The sequence below is a fragment of the Microcaecilia unicolor genome, chromosome 7 (assembly GCF_901765095.1).
Source record: "Microcaecilia unicolor chromosome 7, aMicUni1.1, whole genome shotgun sequence".
Taxonomy (NCBI): domain Eukaryota; kingdom Metazoa; phylum Chordata; class Amphibia; order Gymnophiona; family Siphonopidae; genus Microcaecilia; species Microcaecilia unicolor.
The window spans coordinates 188,790,109-188,806,737 of NC_044037.1; the positions used below are offsets into that span (position 1 = coordinate 188,790,109).

Sequence of the window (16,629 nt, forward strand, 5' to 3'; positions counted from 1 at the left end):
TATCATCCAGTGAGGCTGAGGAAGACAGCTTGAAACAGCCTAACAATTCCTATCTTTTTGCTCATTTTTTTTTCTTCCTAATCATTTTTTAAAATTATGTTTATTACAGTTCAATGAAACAAACAACAACAAATAGTCAAAACTGTGATACAGCAAAACATCGAACCAAAAATGAATAGCGACAAATCAACCCCACAACTAACCCTTTCTCCCCAAACCCCTCAATTTTCCCCCCTTTACTATCTCCTACACACACACACACACATGCACATACACACACTCACAAATGTGGCGGGGGGGGGGGGGGTTAGGTGGTAGGCATCAGAAAGCCAGACAATCTAAACATGCACCCAAAAGTTCAAGTAGTATCTCGCCCAGCTACATTCCGTTTCCAGGCAGAATGAGTCCCACACTCAATGGAATCGGATAAGCTGGCCAGTCCTCAGTGCTGTAGGCTTACAGAGCTGGTGAATAAAATCCATCTTGCAGAATACCACGGAGATCTGGGGCATTGTAGGCTGTTTCCAGGCCCTCCACATACTAGGATAAAAGCTTGCTAAAAACTCTCCTTGTCTCTCATTCGGGGCATACACGTTAAGCAAGGTATAGAGATCACACCCAAGGGTAATAACTAAGAGAAGTAGCACCCTTCCTTATCCTTTATCTCCTTCTTAATCTGTCATGGCAGCCTTGCAGATAGAGCTGCCATTACCCCCTTCTTCTTCCAATTACAGCAACTGGATGCAAAATAAAGACAAAGGTATGTTTTGTGTGTCAATATTTCTCGTGAGCAGTTAGCAGGTGAGTCCCTTGGATAAAACCCACATCTGCTTTCAGGCACGTTAGTTCCTTGAACAAATGCTGCCACTTCATGGGTGAATTTAAGCCCTTGGCAATTAATGTCAAAAAGTAAGATCAGTCATAGGGCTAATCTAAAAACCAAAATAACTGCTCCACTAAAATCTGTAAGTCAACCTGATTTCCCTGAGAGATTGCGCTAAAATTCCTGCTAAACCCTCTCACTATCCTCCCTCCCCATCCCTCAATAACCCCCAATGAATCCCCCCATCCAACTCCCCAAGACCAGATATGTCAACCCTGCACACAACATCATAGGGTGTCATAGTGAGGAAGTGACCCCCAGAAGATAAACCAACAACATGTAATGTAACACAACCTGCACATGGTAAAGTCCAGAACCAAACACAGGATCCTCCATTTGGCCTACCGGCTATTTGATAAATCAAAGAAAGTCCACTGACGCCCAATAGGGCAGCAGCCCCGCAAAAATTGAGGCCTCAAGGTCCATGTGATGGACTCCAGCCTTTGATGGAAGTTGTAAAGAACAATCCAGGCACCAAAGTGCATTTTATGTTTTTGAGGCCTGCACAGGTCTCTGCAAAGCTGTACCCGACTGCTGTCGTTTCAGACGTCTCTTTCTGTGGGTCACTGCCATTTTGGGCATACTTGAGGCACAGCTGTTGATGGTTAAGGAGGTTGTGCTGGCAAAGAATAGATCTTTAGCTTCAGAAAGATGTTGTACCTTATGTAACTTTCCCTCCAGATAAAAAGAAGGGAAAAGGGATGGTGCCACTTATACTATATGTCCTGTGTCCTCAAGTGTCTGTGTCCTCAAGTGTTGAGTAAAGGGTCTAAGTTCCACGTGGCCATTAGCGCAGGAGCCCTTACTACCACCTATTTATTAGGCAGTAGGGTTCACGTGTTAACCAAGTGCTAACTGGTTAGAGCATGGCAATGCATCCGCATTAACCGATTAGCACTGTGCACGCCTACTCTCCACCCCTAAACATTATTTTATATTTTTTAGCACATAGGTAAGTGCAAACCATACACAAAGCTACTGTAATCACAGAAAGGCAATGTACCTCTATGCAACTCACCTTGAGCTACTACTGAAAAGGGGTAAGCAAAATCCAAATAAATAAATAAATATCAATATCAAATCTCTTCCCCTTTCCCAAATATCTACAACCTAGTGAATTTATAATATGTATGACTATACAATGGAAAACACAAGATAGTTGTAGAAGCAGATACAGTTAATGGAGGATAAAGGATTTTTACTGGAGAATCAAATATTGAAAAACAAGTCTGACCTGGCCATGTTTTGCCCAGCAAAGGATGCTTTGGGCAAAACATTACTGTTAAAACAAATAGAACCATAAACAAGTATCACAAAATCACATAAATTCATAATAGAACCATAATATAGATATATAAACAACATCAGTATTAGATCGTAGGAAATAATTAATAAATCAATAATTACATCAAACAGCAAATATAAATAAATGAATACATAGTTATACAAAAAAGCGCATTTCCAAAAATATGCAAAGTTACATACTATATTGATAAACATCAAAAAATGAATGGGGACAACTATTTTCCTTTTAGGACTAGCGGATCGCTTGTCTACTTGTTTCCTGGGACCTTTCTTCTGTGGAAAACACAGGCATTAGTATAATAACCACCAGAATTTCCATTTATCTATACATGCTGCCTTAAATGAATGTGGATATTTTATATAACATATATCCAAATAACTATATAAGATAGGGATGTTCTAATGGATTTTAATACATGATAGGTGTTTTTGTTGTATTATTGAATCTGAATCATGTATATGTGAGTTCAGAATCATGTTGGTAAAAGCTGGCATAATCTTGCTTCCTGTCAGCAAGTGAAGGCAGCCACTCACTAATTTTCACATTTTGCAATTTTATGCGATTCTGCTTGGCAGATGTTTATCTAAATCATTTAAATCTTTCTCTTTTAGACACATTCAGTGTTAAGAAACTCCCTGCATAACAGTGCAGATTAAAAGTTAATTAAGAAATTAAAGGAAGAGAAAAGTAATTACCTTATTTCAAAGGCATTTGTTTCCTTTTTGGCATGTTTACAAGATGAGGAATGGGATGAAACTATAGAAAAATGTTATATAACAGACAAATAACAAATCTTTGTTAGAGATAGTCAGATACTGAATGTGATGGGAAATGCCAATGAGATTAATAAAAGCTGTCCATTTTTTCATGTGTCATTTAAAATGAGTTATGTAATCCTGTTGGCTTGTTCTATACAATTGGTTATTTACAAAACAATTACTACTATTACATTTTATTTCTATGGTGCTACTAGACACATGCAGTACTGTAAATGTGATTGCTATAACTCTGATTCTAAATTAGGCTGAATGGCTGCCAGCCACCTAAATACATCTACAATAACAGAGTTTGCTCAGCACGTGGAAAACCTAACTGATTCAAGGGCCTATAAATCAGAGATTAGGCCAGGGGTGTTTCGGCGGGAATTAAAGCCTAAATTCTATTACCTGTGCTTTATACTATAGTAACTGTAAAATACCTCCCTTAAATGCTATAGAACTGTAAAAGAGACTTTCATGTGAATTTTCAAAAGAGAAGGGCGCCCATCTTCCGACACAAATCGGGAGATGGACGTCCTTCTCGCAAGGTCGCCCAAATCGGCATAATTGAAAGCCAATTTTGGGCGCCCTCAACTGCTTTCCGTCATGTGGATGACAAAGTTCACGGGGGCATGTTGGCAGTGTAGCGAAGGCGGGACTGGGGCATGCTTAGGAGATGGGCGTCATCGGCCGATAATGGAAAAAAGAAGGGCGTCCCTGACGAACACTGGGGCAACTTTACTTGGTCCATTTTTTTTCACGACCAAGCATCAAAAAGGTGCCCAAACTGACCAGATGACCACTGAAGGGAATCGGGGATCACCTCCCCTTACTCCCCCAGTGGTCACTAACCCCCTCCCACCATAAAAAAAGTTTAAAATACTTTTTTGCCAACCTCAAATGCCATACTCAGGTCCATCGCAGCAGTATGCTGGTACCTGGAGCAGTTGTAGTGGGTGCAGTGTACTTCAGGCAGGCGGACCCAGGCCCATCCCCTCCCACCTGTTACACTTGTGGTGGTAAATGTGAGCCCTCTAAAACCCACCACAAACCCACTGTACCCATATGTAGGTGCCCCCATTCATCCCTAAGGGCTATGGTGGTGGTGTACAGTTGTGGGTTTGGGGGTTAGGGGGGCTCAGCACCTAAGGTAAGGGAGCTATACACCTGGGACCTTTTTCTGAAGTCCACTGCAGTGCCCCCTGGGTTGGCTGGTTGGTGTCCTGTGGCCTGGATTTGGTCGCTTTAGAGATGGGCGTCCTTGGTTTCCATTATCGCCGAAAACCAGGGACGACCATCTCTAAGGTCTACCTAAATTTCATGATTTGGGCTTCCCCGACTGTATTATCGAAACAAAAGATGGACGCCCATCTTGTTTCGATAATACGGGTTGCCTCGCCCCTTTACGGGGCCGTCCTGCGAGGATGCCCTCATGAAAACTTGGGCACCCCATTCGAATATGCCCCTCCACATATGCTAAGAAAAACGATTCCTTAAACTCTTTTGCTAAGTAAGCACAGTAACTTAAAATAAAGTCCCTGAGGTTACCTATTTAATTCTAAGTCTACCTTTCCCCAAGTTTTACTAACAATTTCCCAGCAAATTCTTACCAATGAAGATCTCTCTCTCTCTGGAAGTCTTCTCACAGCATCACTTCCAGTAAATCATGGTAAATCCTGGTACAATAAAAATTTATCTTTTACCTCACGTTAATAACTTTCCCCCTTAACCGGTTAAGTTATACCAGCCAAAGTCCTATTTGGCAGGTTACCTTAACTGGTTAAGCGCTGAATCTCTCTACTTATCCAGTTTAATGCCAACTCTCCCCAGTCGGCCCACATAATAGCTGGTTTCAGCTTTAATGGTTGGAGGAGATATTCTATAAGTGCTGCTGAATATTCCCTCAGGGCCTGGCCAGCATTAGTTAACCAGATAAGAGTCTCTTATGATCAGTCAACTCACTTTGATTACCAACCTCTTATTTTTTGAGAAGGTCTACTATGACTCATGTTAGTGCAGCATAGGCTGCAATTACTTGACCTCACCATGATGTACTGGATAGAGGCTTGAGGCATTTGGGCTACTCCAGTTGTAGGTTTCCTGAACCATACTCTTAACCTCTTCTAACATTCTCTCTTATGTATCATAATTATTGTATTTCTATCTGATCATGGCTCCCTCTTTTTCTAACTTTTCTATATTATGTAACAAAACTATTCTATTTTTTGTTTCCCACAATTTACTATTGTTGACTGCTCTGTAGGCCTGGCTGAAGGGTGGTATATAAAGACTTCCATTAAACTTAAAGTTTCTTGTTGATTAGTAGGCTATATCAGCTTTTATACTCTGCTACTTCACCAAGACTGGCATAAGAAAAATCTCATCTGCCGGAGGGCTTTTTCATGTCTAATTTCCATTCTTCAACAAAAACAATGTGTCTTTTAAAATTCCCTTAACTTACTTATTCCTACATTTGAGAAATAAAGTATAAAACTGTTGTCATGTTGTTAATCAAAAAACCTGAAAGTATGGTGACATCACACTGATCTGATAGACATAACAAAAAAACATAACAAAAAAAGTGATATATTTTATTAGACTAACAGTACAATTCCTGAATACCTTTTTGGGAGCTAAGATTCCCTTTCTCATGTCAGAACAGAACAGCAAAATACAACATTTGTATTCATTTTCTTCTGATGAAGGTGTATTTTCTTCTAAAAACTAGTCAAGACAAATAGCCAGAAACAGCACCCTTATAGCACAAAGAATTGTGCTTGGAAATGACTGTAGAATTTTCAGAAGTATCAACTATTTATGGAAACAGAGAGGACATGCTTCATCATACAGATAATCTCATTATGTGGCTTAAACCCCAGTATAAACAAGGTGATTTGAGATATATAGGCAGATGAGGCAATATATAGAAAAACAATCCTTCCGTGTTAGGAAAAAATACTTTAAGCAAACAATTCATGTTGCTAGATTCTTAAATTACAGGACATGGGTGGTTTTTGGAAATAGATGAATCTGTGATGACACCCTCAGCAAAAGCGCAATGACAATGAGGAAAATAACAAAAGAAACCATCTCAGGAATTCACTCATTTGCAACCAAATGGATGAGAAGACCAGCCATGAAGCCATACAGCATGTAAGCAAACCAACATGCAACAACTGGAAAGCAATGAGCACCAATGCTTACAGTCTAAGCAAGAAAGCTCCAGACTTGCAAGCACAAACTGGGCAGGCAGCACCTTGCACTCTCCTTTCATTACAAACCATTCATTACATATACCCAGCTGTCCAAGAAGAAGAATGGAATTTATTTTGGCCACAACATTCTACAACTTACATATGCAAAGGCATTCACAATAGCAGGCAATTACATACAGTTTACAGTAACAAGCAATTAAATACCTGACTGGGTCGTCTATCTAGAGCATTTTAAGGCAAGGGGTCTAGACTTTTGAGTCACACAGCTCCCGCCTTACTCACAAAATAGATTCTCTGCTCTGCCTGGGACATATACCATAGACATGACTAGGCGCTAACATCACAGCTTTGTTCGAGGGATTGCCTAAAAGCATCTTCCCCTTCTCCACTGTTGACTCTTTCTTAAGAACATAAGCATTGCTATACTGGGACAGATTGAAGGTCCATCAGGCCCAGCATCCTGTTTGAAGATTAGCAAACAAAATGCAGTATGAACTAGAATTCAAAATAGGTAACCTAATACTATAATAGACAAAACTCTAGTGAGGTAATTTAGAAACAATCGTGCTTCAACAGTGTTAAGGAGAAAAGCCCTCAGAAACCATCGGCACACGGCCGTAGGATTTAAGCGAAGTTATGATTTTTAATAACTATTGCTTAGGTTCTATCATGGGGCATAAAAACTCCCTAAAGTGTTAGAGTATAATTTTGCTCTTCTATCTTTTTAGATTTTGAGCTTTTCCATTTTGAAATTCACAGCATCAGCATTCTGCACTCAGTTCCTGAGGAATCCTTGTTTTCAGGGTGAAACGGTGGCCCCCATCGAACGCTAAGCAGAGAGTGCCTCTTAAAGCAGCACACAGCTAAGTGCCTTTTCATGCTTTTTGATGCTGGTTATTTGAAATATACTAACAGTAACCATAAGCGGTGCAGAAGAGTAAGCATATACTCCAACGCTTTAGATAGTAGAGCAAAATTATACTCTAACACTTTGGAGAGTTTTTATGCCCCATGATAGAACCTAAGCGATAGTTATTATTAAAAATCATAACATCGCTTAAAACCTACGGCCGTGTGCTGATGGTTTCTGAGGGCTTTTCTCCTTAACACTGTTGAAGCACGATTGTTTCTAAATTACCTCACTAGAGTTTTGTCTATTATAGTACCAGCATCCTGTTTCCAACAGTGGTCAATCCAGTTTACCAATATCTGGCAAGATCCCAAAATAGTACAATACATTTTATGTTGCTTATGTTACAAATAAGCAGTGGACTTTCCCCAAGTCCATCTTAATAATAACCTTATGGACTTTTCTTTTAAGAAGTTATCTAAATCTTTTCAAACCCCGCTAAGCTAACTGATTTCTTGAAGCCTTCAGCTTCCCCATTCCATCCAAGTCTGAGAAAGGCACCACCAATCCTCTGTTACGCTGGCACTAACCCCCCTCCATACAAGAGGGGGACTGCTCCTAGTCTTATACATTGTCCATGCCATTGCTAGCACTGGACACAACCACGGCACATTTCAAAGACACACTGCTGTGTACTCTACCAGGTTAGGACCCACCACCATAAACCAGGACAGTGACACCTCGCTTTTTGTGGTCTCCCCACTAACCCCAATCCTAGTTGTGGCCACTCCTAACACCTGTTTTCCCCCAGATATAGTTCAATGAGCCATATTGGGCTGCAGTCTCTTTAGGAGGGACACAGTCAGTCAAAAAGAAGGAAGGATAGCTCTTTATGTCATGAATAATATAAAAGTGATTGAAATGTGGGAGGGATATGTGGAAAGTAGGAAGTGCTGTACTATCTTGGAAAAAGATGTCACTTACATCCATACAGGTGTTGTCTATAGACGTCCATCTCAGAGGGAGAAGCTAGAGAGAGATCTAGCCATAGATATCCAAAAGTTGGGAATAAAGGGAAACTGTTATAGCTCAAGCTCCCAACCTATGGGATGTGGACTGATTATCTGAAGAATCAGAAAGAAGTAGAGAGATCATGATGCCTTTAAAAAGGTTCTATTCAGATAAATTGTGATAGAACCATGAAGGAAGGGGCAACACTGGATGACAAATGGAGACAGTTGGACCCATATTCAATTGTTCATTCACTGGCAGATGGTAAAGGCTTATTCATAGTCACAAAAGAAAGGGTAAAACAGCACACAAAATAGTACAGGAACAAAAAAGAAGCAACACTGGGCCTTCAGGATTTGAGATAATCGATGTTCTTTTTATTGTGAAAATGATCCGACACGGGCCGTGTTTCAGCGTACAAACGCCTGCCTCAGGGGTCAGAAAATCCTAATTATGTTTACCCTAGAAATATGGGTTTGACCAAATAGTCAGGAAGCAGTGCCTCTAACATATGTAGAGTCTGCTTGCTCAGAAAAACGCTGTAGGTGCAAAAAACCTGACTGTTTGGTCAAACCCATATTTCTAGGGTAATCATAATTAGGATTTTCTGACCTGAGGCAGGCATTAGTATGCCGAAACATGGCCCGTGTCGGGACATTTTCACAATAAAAAGAACATCGATTAGCTCAATCCTGAAGGCCCAGTGTTGCTTTCAAAAGCTTATTCATAGAATTACAAAAGTTAAAAAGACAGTATTGCACCATTTAAATTGCTAAATGGCCTATACTATCTGTATAGTTGTGCATTAGGGACAGACTCAAAAATTATCTGGATAATGGCAATATTCAGGCACTATCCCCCAAATTCTATAAATGGTGCTTAAAATTGCATGTGCAAATTTGGCCACGTGCCTAATTTGCAAGTGCAATTTAATTGAATGAGCCAATTAGCGCTGATTACTGGGTACTAATAATCAATTCTTGGTGCTAACTGGCATTAATTAAAATTTATATGTGCATTTTTAGTCACCTGGATCTGCGCGTAAATTTTACGCATGTTTCCACAAAGCAGGTACAAAAGCCACCTGTCATGCTCGATGTGGTAAAATAAATTTGTATTGTAATTCCCACAAGGAGGCATTAGATGTGCAGCAGTACACCGAAATCAAAGAACCCTGGAGTTGTTGCAATGTAATTGATACCATTATGTCCTCAGACCAATGCTTTGCCAATCGAGTATAATTCAAGTCTGCCATTGAGTCCTTGTGATGATAAGACAAAGGTACTCAGTTCTGGGAGCTGAGAGTAAGTGCTTTATTCAAAGTCTCTTGAACATCCTCGCACAGCTCTGTCCATGGTAAGCCCCAGACATAATGCCTTAGTTGTAAGTATGCAAAGCGATCTGATGGTTGTAAGGAATATTTGGCACATAAGTTGTCAAAAGGTTGCAAGTTCCCATCTTCGGTGAGTAATTGTGATAAGTAATGTATTCTCAATGTTCTCCAACAGGTAAAAACTGCAGAATACGGGGCCCGAGGGAAAGTCCGGATTGTGCTATAAAGCCAAATATGGTGTCACTGTTGCAGAGAAGTGATGTCTTCATGCAGCCCTGAAGAGAAGTAGTAGTTATGCAGCTATATTTGATCTTTTTGGTGTGATTGTTATCTTTTCTATATATATTTTTGGCATATTTTATAGAATAGTGCTGAGCTTATACAAGTGCAACATAAGCATGCAAATGGCTCTTAAATTTAGGTGCCAAGTTATAGAATGAGGGAAAGGGGGAAAGGGAAATGGGACTTGATATACCGCCTTTCTGAGGTTTTTGCAACTACATTCAAAGCAGTTTACATACATTCAGGTACTTATTTTGTACCAGGGGCAATGGAGGGTTAAGTGACTTGCCCAGAGTCACAAGGAGCTGCAGTGGGAATTGAACTCAGTTCCCAGGATCAAAGTCCACTGCAGTAACCACTAGGCTACTCCTCCACTCCATTCCAAAGGGAATAAAGGTCCATTTTCATAGTTTGACAATATTGCTGCTTCTCCTATACATGCCAGTAAATACATGCACTTTTGCCAATGTCCTATGTATTTTCCAAAAGGCTCTAAATTTGGCAGAACATTTTATAAAGTATTGGCAGAACTGTTAACAATATAAACTGGAAATTCCTCCCTTGATGTTCCAGTTCTTCTCTTAACAACCTATGGAAAATGGACCTTTATTCCCCACATTTTATAACTTGGCACCTAAATTTAAGAGCCATTTGCATGCTTATTGCACTTGTATAAGCTCAACACTATTCTATAAAAGATGCAAAAAAAACCATAGAAAAGACAACAATCACACCAAAAAGATAAAATATAGCTGCATAACTACTACATTCTCTTCAGGTACAACTGATCTGCTAACCCAGAAATACACTAAATGAAAAAAAAAATAATTCTTCAGTGCTATCTTAAAGTTTTTTTAACAAAGGCTCAGTTGTTATATACAAAGGAAGGTTATTCCACAAGCCATCAAAGTTTTTTTTAAATAAACCATATTCATGTGTAAAACACTAATTAATGTACATAAATGGAACATAGGTGCAAAACACCAGCTCTATGACTAGCATAGTGCTCTTTGTCTAAGCACATATGTGCATATGTACCCAGTTATGCTAGTATTTATAGAATCCCGCCCTTAATGCTCCATTGCTCATACATTGTAAGCCCTCTGGAGACAAAGAAATACCTAGTGTACCTGATTGTAATTCACTTTGAGCTACTACTGAAAAAGTGTGAGCTTAATTCAATTAAATAAGTGTCATTTTTGGGGTGAGGAATGAGCAGGGACTACATTCTTGGTTAATAAACTTTATAACAAAAGCACAATGACTCCTCAGCGGCGACTCATTTCAAATGAGCCTACCAATTATGGTTCACCTCTTGGCCTCTTCATCAGGTCAAAACAGTGCTTTGGCTTAAATTTATGAAACTTCCATCTCCAAATTTATTTTTTAAATGTGCCTTATACCAACAAACATTTATAATCTGCATATAGCAATTTATCAAAACAAGCACTTATCTCAAAATGCAATTGTCCCCAACAGTTAACACTGAGGTTTTTCAATTATCACTTGTTAATTCTGGCTAATACTATACAGTAATTGCAAAACCTTAGCACAAGGCTCTACAAATCCCAGGCTACAACAACTAGAAATTTCTTGCTGGCACCTGGAATTTTTGTGTCCCACTATCACACTAACCACTAGATCAGCGACGTCCTCTTCCCTGCACTTTTTCTGTGTGAAATTTGAGACACACAATGTAGGAACTCTCGAGTTGGTCTCATAACACTTGAAAACTGGAGACCGGTGCAAGAGTTCAGACTCACATAGAGCTGCACAGTGCAGGGAGGAGGAAGTTCCTGCTTCCGTGTCTCAGACAGAAGAGTGTCTGGTTTGATGGAGGGGTGGGGGGGGGGGGGGAAGCAGGCAGGCTGATTGGCTTGTGAGGATAGAGCCTGGGGGTGGGGGTCAGTGACTGGCTTGCTAGGATAGGACCTCGGGGTGGGGGTCAATGACTATCTTTCTGGGGTAGGCTCTAAGGGGGTTGGTGAATAGCTCGCCAGGATAGGAGTTGTGGGGGTAGCAAAGTGGCTTGCTGGGTGGTGAGGACTAGCTGGGCTGGGAGGTAACTGATTGGTTTCCTGAGTGATGAAGGATAGCTGGTATAGAAGTGGCTGATTGGTTTCCTTGGTGGTGAAGGCTAGCCAAGAAGGGACTGACTAAAATACTGGGTGATGAGGCCTATCTGGTTAGGGGGTGGCTCAGTGCTTTCATGGGTGTTGAGGGCTAGCTGAGGAGGGACTGACTGGCTTGCTGGGTGGTGAATGCTATCTGTGTTGGAGTGGGGTGAGGTCAAGGGTTAGGGGCTGGGGAGTGTCTTTTTTATGGGAGGAAGGAAAGTGATGGGGAAGAAGAGGTTAAAATAGACACAGGTGATGATAAAGTATAGAAAGAGATCAAGAGTAGTAACAACAGAGTGGGAACAGAAACAAAGGCTGGAGGCTGTGGAGGTGCTGGCTGTGCACTTTTTGCCAGTGGCATGCAGGGGTGCATTAAGGGTCTGTTTTACTAAGTCTTCTCTTTTCCTTGGATGTCTTTAGTACATCAAGCCCTAAAGGAGTTACAGCAGACCTCAAAACACATCTCTTCCTCTCCTCAATTTTAGTGGAGACAATGTAGTGGAGGGGAAGAGGGAGATGGTCCCTAAAGTTTTTGGGCTGTGCTCTTTAATCCAAAGAACATTTGTCAAGGCCAGCTTTAGCACATCTTTGTTAATAGGGTCCTATATTGGGTACTGCTTTTATCTTGGTTTGAATAAATTATTTCTTTGTTTTTATATATGTGTATCGGTCTACTTTTTATAACAGACTTTTATGTAGCAAGTAGACTGTTGCCTTTTGTGTTTTTCTTGTGAAAATACTGGTCACTTGCGACACAACATAACCAAAGACTGCAACAGACATTACCTGACTCTTCTTCCCCCTTTCCCTCTCTAAGTTCCCCCCAACTATTTCCTACCATACATATACCTCATTATACCACAATATCACTGTGTATTCATTCATACTATGTATTTGTTCAAACCGTAATCAGCTAACACCGTTAACGGTTATATGTAAGCCACATTGAGCCTGCAAAAGGTGGGAAAATGTGGGATACAAATGTAACAAATAATAATAAATAATAATTGAAAAGTTAGAGAATAAATGGAAACAAATAAATGTAATTATATAATGATCCAATTTGTTTCTGTCCTCACCATTCTGGCATCCCACAAAGACAGAGTCTTGTCTGCAGAGCTGGTAAGGATGGTATTTGAAAACGGAAGAAATTCAATGCTGTTGACTGAATCCATATGACCACGCATGGTGTATCTACATCTTTCACTAGAAAAAAAATACAGGTATTGACCATTCCTGAACCATTCTGAATATCTTTAAAAATTTGACAAAGAAAACAGTAAACTTTGAAAGTTTCTATAAATTTAAAATTCTGGTAAGAATACCTCAAATACAAATCTGAAAACCTTCCTGGGTAGGGTTAACACTCAAGGTGAACTGGACGAACAGAAAAAAGCTTCTAAGAGTCAAGGTGATGAGATTTTGCAAAGCTCAAAAACAGAAGCGTTTAAAATGTTTGAAGAGGAAAAGGAGATGTAATTTTGTGTCTGGAAACTTTGACTTGCAATTTCCAGGTACGGTGCATCCAGAAGAGAAAGAAGTTTCAAGGACTAAAGGATCAACTCTACCAGTCAAGAAGATAAGATCCATCTGCTTGAACAGAAATGCATTTTGTTTCAGCCAGAAAAGAGAGAGGATCTACACCTTCAAAGACTGAAGGCTTAAGTTTCAGAGAAGAAAGAGACCAAAGCTTCAATGATTCAGAAAGTTTTATCATAAACTGAATTCATTCCTGTGAAGTGAATAGTTTTTGTCTTTTCTTTTCATTTTTTTTTTTTAATTTATGCAACATTTTATATACTTTAACCAAACAAAATCACTTGTACAATAAAGAGGATTTCCCAAAAATTACTAAAGAAATATACCCATGAAGTTCACAATAATTGGGGGAATATCAAATAGTCAAAGGAGATAAGAAGAAATGGTCCCTGCTAACAAGTTGAAACACAGAAACTAAATTATTGGAGACTTATTTGGCATTAATAGGGGTTCTATCTGAAAATACCACTGGTAATTTGCCAGAAAAGTAGATAATTGAGAAGGAAGAAAAATATTTCTGAAACTGATATTTAACCATGCATTTATGAGGAAATTTTAGAAAGAATAAGGCACCTATTTACAATACATCTGGGGCCCTGTTTACTAAGATGCGCTAATGTTTTTAGAGCACACTAAAATTTAGCACACACTAACGCTGAGACACCCATATATTCCTATGGGTGTCTCTAACATTAGCGTGTGCTCATTTTTAGCACGTGCTAAAAATGCTAGTGCACCTACAGCGCAGCTTAGTACACAGGGCCCCTTGTTTCATCAAAAGAAATTCTTTCTGCCTTCTATGAGTTTCTCTAGAAACAGTAGGAAAGGCCTATGTTTTTTCTATTTTTGCTGTTAGATCACCCAGTAAAGAGTTTGGGATAGATATTCAATCAGGTTTAAAGGGTCAGGAGAGACTCCTGCCCACTTAAACCCCGCTCAGTGGGCCATCCTCAGATATTCAGCAGCAGAACCACACACTGCCACTGAATATGCCCTTTGACCGCTTTGGCACTGTGCAGGTTGTCCAAAGAAACAACAGGGCAGACGATCCACAAAATCCAATGTGGTGGTAGAAAACAGCACATCAGACAGGAAATCTTTATCCCAAGATTTATTCACTATAGTAGAGAAAATACAAATTGTCACTAGAGGAATAGCTTTGTAGGTGAATGTGATTCCCAGATTTTGAATATGTATTATTTATTAATATTATATGTGTTGTGTTATAAGGTATACAAAAAGCTTTACAGAACCATGCATGTAACAGTTCATGCTCCTTGGAGCTTACAGCCTAGTCAAACCAAATAGACAAGACATACAGAGAGAAAAAAAACGATATTTAGAGGTTATGATTGGAAAAATTCAATCAGATGTGTTGTGGGTGAGAACAGCTAAAGAGTAAGCACAGACTGAGAAAACCTACAATGAATGAGTCTTTATAAGAGACTATGAAAGAAAGGCCCTGAGGTTTGTTGGGGTGCTGTTTGCACTTCTGCTCAATCTGGTTTCTGGTTCTGATTCTTGTCTGTTTTAGTTAGTCTGTGGGTAGTTAGATTAGGTTATTGTTTGTTTGCTAGTCTTGTCTCTGGGTTTTAGTTTTGTGTTTAGTCTTTGTCTGTTTGTGTCCTAGTGGCTGCTCTGCAGCTTTTAGTTCTGTGTCTTGATATTCAGTGTTTTGTTCCCTGTTTTAGTGGCTGCTTACAGCTTTCGGTCTTGTCCTTTAGCTTTTTCTTTCCTTGCCCTGCGGTCCCTGTTTATTCCTTTCCCCTCTGACCCTTAGTCCCTGTGCAGCCTTGTTGGGATCCTGTTCTGCCCTGTCCTATAAGTCCTGCCAGCCACTTGCAGCCAGGAGCTCAACTCTTGGTGAAAGGTGGCCAGGTGCAGGTGAAGTCTCACTGTTTTTCAGAGTTCTGCCTTGCCTTTGGTGTGGGGTGGTTTTGCCTACCGCTCCTCGGCAGTGGTCCAAGGGCTCACAAACCTAGTTCCAGCGTGGGAAACGTGACAATTGGATAGGCAAGATTTTCCCACACTAAAGTCGTGCTGACTTGGTCTCAGTAATCCATGTCCTTGGATGTGCTCTGTAATTTTGTTTTTATTAATAGCCTCTACCATTTTCCTCGGCACTGACGTCAAACTCACCGGTCTATAATTTCCCGGATCTCCCGTGGAACCTTTTAAAAAATTGGCATTACATTGGCCACCCTCCAATCTTCCGGTACCACGGCCGATTTTAAGGATAAATTACATATCACTAACTTTAGCTCCGCAAACTCATTTTTCAGTTCTATCAGTACTCTAGGATGTATACCATCCGGTCGAGGAGATTTGCTACTCTTCAGTTTGCTGAACTGCCCCATTACGTCCTCCAGGTTTACTTTGAATTCAGTAAGTTTCTCTGACTCATCCACTTGAAATACCATTTCCGACACTGGTATCCCACTCAAATCTTCCTTGGTGAAGACAGAAGCAAAGAATTCATTCAATCTCTCCACTAAGTCTTTGTCATCCTTGATCGCCCCTTTTAACCCTCGGTCATCCAGCGGCCCAGCCGATTCTCTTGCCGGCTTCCTGCTTTTAATATACTGAAAAAATTTTTTACTATATTTTTTTGCCTCTAATGCAGGCTTTTTTTTCGTACTCCTTCTTTATCTGCGCCTTGCATTTGCTTTGACACTCCTTATGTTGCTTCTTGTTATTTTCAGACGGTTCCTTCTTCCATTTTCTGAAGGCGTTTCTTTTAGCCCTAATAGCTTCCTTCACCTCACTTTTCAACCACACCGGCTGTCTTTTGGACTTCCGTCTTTCTTTTGTAATTCACGGAATATGTTTGGCCTGGGCATCTAGGATGGTACTTTTGAACAGCATCCATGCCTGTTGTACAGTTTTTACCCTCTCAGTTGCCCCTCTAAGTTTTTTTTTACCGTTCTTTTCATTCTATCATAGTCTCCTTTTTTAACATTAAATGCTAATGTATTTGACTTCCTATGTATAGTTACTTCAAGGTTGATATCAAAACTGATCATATTATGATCACTGTTATCAAGCAGCCCCAGTACCATAAAGTCCCTCACTAGATCATGCGCTCCAATAAGGACCAAGTCTAGAATTTTTCCTTCTCTCGTTGGCTCCTGCACCAGCTGCTCCATAAAGTTGTCCTTGATTTCATCAAGGAATTGTACCTCTCTAGCATGTTCCGATGTTACATTTACCCAGTCTATATCCAGTTATGCTAGCATTTTCAGCATTCACACTTGAATACACAAATCTACTGAACAGTCTCATTACTTTGAATAGATAGTTTATCAGCTTAAAGTTATGTGTTTGCTATTCTACTA

At 40.0% G+C, this 16,629-nt stretch overlaps 1 protein-coding gene across 1 annotated transcript in view; it reads right to left on the reverse strand.

The window, feature by feature from the left end:
• Positions 1 to 16,629, reverse strand: part of SPAG16 (sperm associated antigen 16) — a 932,486-nt gene that overhangs the window by 412,704 nt on the left and 503,153 nt on the right. The window contains 1 exon segment of the mRNA XM_030210425.1: positions 12,835 to 12,961. Within this exon segment, the coding sequence (XP_030066285.1) occupies positions 12,835 to 12,961 (127 nt within the window).